Raw genomic sequence first — 3,192 nt, forward strand, 5'->3', positions numbered from 1 at the left:
ACTTTGGGAGACCGAGGCGGGCGGACTGCCTGAGCTCCGGAGGTGTAGACCAGCCTGGGCAACACGGTGAAACCCGTTTCGACTAAAATACAAAAAATTAGCCGGGCCTGCGTCTGTAGTCCCAGCTACTTGGGAGGCTGAAGGAGGAGAATTGCTTGAACCCGGAAGGCGGAGGTTGCAGTGAGCCAAGATTGTGCCACTGCACTCCAGCCTGGGCGACAGAGCGAGACTCTGTCTCCTCCCCCCCCCCAAAAAACAAAACCAACAACAAAACACACACACAAAAAATCAGTGCTGGTTCAGGTGCTCAGTCACTAAGAAAATATACAAGGGCAAGGGAGGGAGGAGGAATAAACGACAGAATGGCAGACAACTCTGTTCTTTAAATAGGAAGAATCGCCTTTTAATACTATTCTAAACAAACCAATTTAAACCAAATGAGTTTTCTCCTTTTATTACTGAAGGTATAATGGGTTGGCAAGTTTCCTTAGACTCATTCCAGTCTAGTTCCGAAATTTCCCAGCACTCTCTCATCCCCACCCCAAGATCTTTGATAACAAAAACCAGATTCTTTCTCTAAAATCTCCCTGCACTCAAGCCAATAAATACATCGATATAAGTCACACAACGCAATCATTTTTGATGAACACCATATAGTAGTCCATTTTGATGAACACTACATAGTAGAAAACTGCTATACAGCAGTTTTCGATTCTGTAGTCCCCCAAATTCTGCAAGACAGTTAACTTCGCTGAACTCTTTCACGCCTTACTGTAGCAAAGTAGCCTGTTATGGTCTGTACCATAACCACCACCCATTTTTCACAAAATACTCTAATTTATAAGGTGAAAAAGATAGAAAAGCTGATGTTCCCAACCTCGAGAGCAATCCTTTTTCCATACCTTTTTGGTTTTTAAAATATTTTTTTTTTACCCTTATCCACGCCATTACATACAAGAGAGATATAAAACAAACATCTAGGAAACTCTGAGTCGGCCAAAATACTTCAGAAAATTCAAATATACGCTGTAATTGCGGAAAGAGCAATAATGTAACCGATTCGTGCCTCTATAGAGCTGCAAGGTGGACTATCTGTCCATTCTTATCCAGAAACTGTGAAAACAAACATCTGGTAATTTTCTCTCACTACCAAAAAAGTCCATCATTCTTTTCGACTGTAAACGGGAAAAAAGGGGAGAAGGGCATTTTTAACGCCATTTCTGCGGTCACTAAATTCAAATTATGCATCTCAGACACTTTGAGAATCGGTGATTAAAGCCAAAGCTTCATCCCTCGACAGCAAAGTACAGTAGCTGGGAAAGAGGGTAATTTTCTAAGTTGCAAATGAATCTTTGCGGGGGTAGGGAGAAGCAACACAAATATTCTAAGCAAAGTGGAACTTGAAATACTATAGGCCAACCGTGCTTCTCTTCACTCCAGAAGTACAAGCACGTCAATGTGGGTCGATTTTCCACAAAAGGTGGTGACAGAGGAACTATACACATTTTTTCAATGGAAAGCAGACAACTCTAGGGAATAAGATCCCAAGGTACAAAGTAGAACTCAGAGGCTAACAGAGCACCAGGCTCCTAACCACCGCCTCCTTATGAGCTGACTTGGCTCCAAGCCCAAGACGGGTGGGGTCAGACTTGTGAGTGGCCGGGGGGAATTCGACGCCGTCTAAGGACGTGCGAGAAGATTCGGCCCAACATCTCGTCTCTCCCCCTCGCTTTAGCAGGGCCACATTTCAGACCCAAAGGCTTTCCAGACTTCTACAGCCTCCAAAAGCCCCGCCACCACCCTCCTCCCGAGGACAGAACGTGTCAGTGCCAAGGCGGGGCGGGAAGGAGGGCGCTCACCTTCCACCACGCCACACAGGAACCGCCGAGCCCCTCCTGCAGCCCCAGCCACCGCCGCTCCCCCAGCCCCGGCGGGGTTGTCTTCTCCGGGTGCCGGAGCTGCCGGCGGCTCCAGCGATGCCCCCGCAGAGGCGGCAGGGTTGGAGCTGAGCTCGCTCTCCCGCTCCTCCAGCGTCGCTTGACTCTCCTTCTGCACCATCCTCCTGCCCCCGGCCGCCGCCACCTCTGCGGGTCCTCCTCGGCCTCCGTCCGTTGGGCCACAGGCCCGGAGCCCTGGAGAGGGCTTCAGCTCCAAGTGTGCGCCCCTCCGGCTCCTTCCCCTCCCCCTCTGCCCTTCCCCCTCCCTCTCCGCAGGGACCCGAATGCCCGGATGAAAAGGGCGGCGGCACCGGCGCGAGCCCTTTGTCAGCCGCAGCCTCAGCTTTAAGCTGGGGCGCCAGAAGCCTAAGCAGAGAGCGAGGCTGTGACTTCTCGTTCGCTGGAAGAAGACGGCCAAGGCTCCCGTCCTCGTTCTCAGCCTCTGCTGCCCTCCAGTTAATCTCAGTTGTTCTGCTGTTTCCCCCCGAAGCCCCGAGCTCTCTGCTGCTGCCTCCACCGCCCGCTTCCTGTTTATCCGCACTGCGCTTGCGCTGCAGACCGGCTCAGACCGGTCCCCTCCGCCCGGCTCCCCCGCCTTTTTTGGGGCTAGCCTATTAAGCTCCTCTAGGTAGGGGGAAATAGAACAGAGGAGACGCGAAAAGCAGAGGTAATGAAGGCAGTGGAATGTACCATTTCTGCTTGCGACCCTCCGGAACAAGCCTGACACCCTGGAACGGACCATTACCCGGCCCGAAGGAGGGGCGTATGGGAGGAGGCTGCGGCCGGTTGGGGCAATAGGGAGAAGGGGGGAAGGTGAAAAGGAGAGGTGTTTACTCTCTCAGTGCGCAGGCGCGGAACCGCAGCTTCTCGTTCTTAAAGAGATAGGAAAGAACTGACCTACTTTTATGGAGATTCTTGTAATATGTGGGCTCATTACATCTGCCTGACCCAGGCTTGGTTCGGTAAAGACACCATTCCAAGGAGCTCAGCTCACCCCTCTGCCTTGAATCATTTTCCCCTAATCCCATTTCAAATGAAATCATTCGTTCATTGCTTCATTCAGTAGACATCTATAGAGCTTGCCTGGTGCTGGGCTCTAGGAACACTATGAGCTCACAGTACGGTGGTGGAGACAAGCCACCACACACGCAGTTCCCACAAGGTGTCCCCAAGAACTTTGGAGCTCAGAACAGGTGATACTCACTCCTCCTTTGGGGAGAGGCCGTGGGCATGGCTTCACTTTTCAGCTGGATTA

General features: G+C 51.4%; 1 protein-coding gene across 7 annotated transcripts in view; it reads right to left on the reverse strand.

The window, feature by feature from the left end:
- OGA (O-GlcNAcase) overlaps nucleotides 1-2,479 on the reverse strand; it is a 35,591-nt gene extending 33,112 nt beyond the window's left edge. For all 7 annotated transcript variants that reach the window (XR_012418155.1, XR_012418154.1, XR_012418153.1 and 4 more), the window contains exon 1: nucleotides 1,860-2,479. Coding sequence is in view for 2 of the 7 variants with exons in the window: in XM_005566255.4 (XP_005566312.2) it covers nucleotides 1,860-2,058 (199 nt within the window). In the remaining 5 variants the exon portion in view is untranslated. The remainder of the gene's footprint in view (nucleotides 1-1,859) is intronic.
- Nucleotides 2,480-3,192: the final 713 nt, after the last annotated feature.

This window comes from Macaca fascicularis, chromosome 9 (genome assembly GCF_037993035.2).
Source record: "Macaca fascicularis isolate 582-1 chromosome 9, T2T-MFA8v1.1".
Classification (NCBI taxonomy): Eukaryota; Metazoa; Chordata; class Mammalia; order Primates; family Cercopithecidae; genus Macaca; species Macaca fascicularis.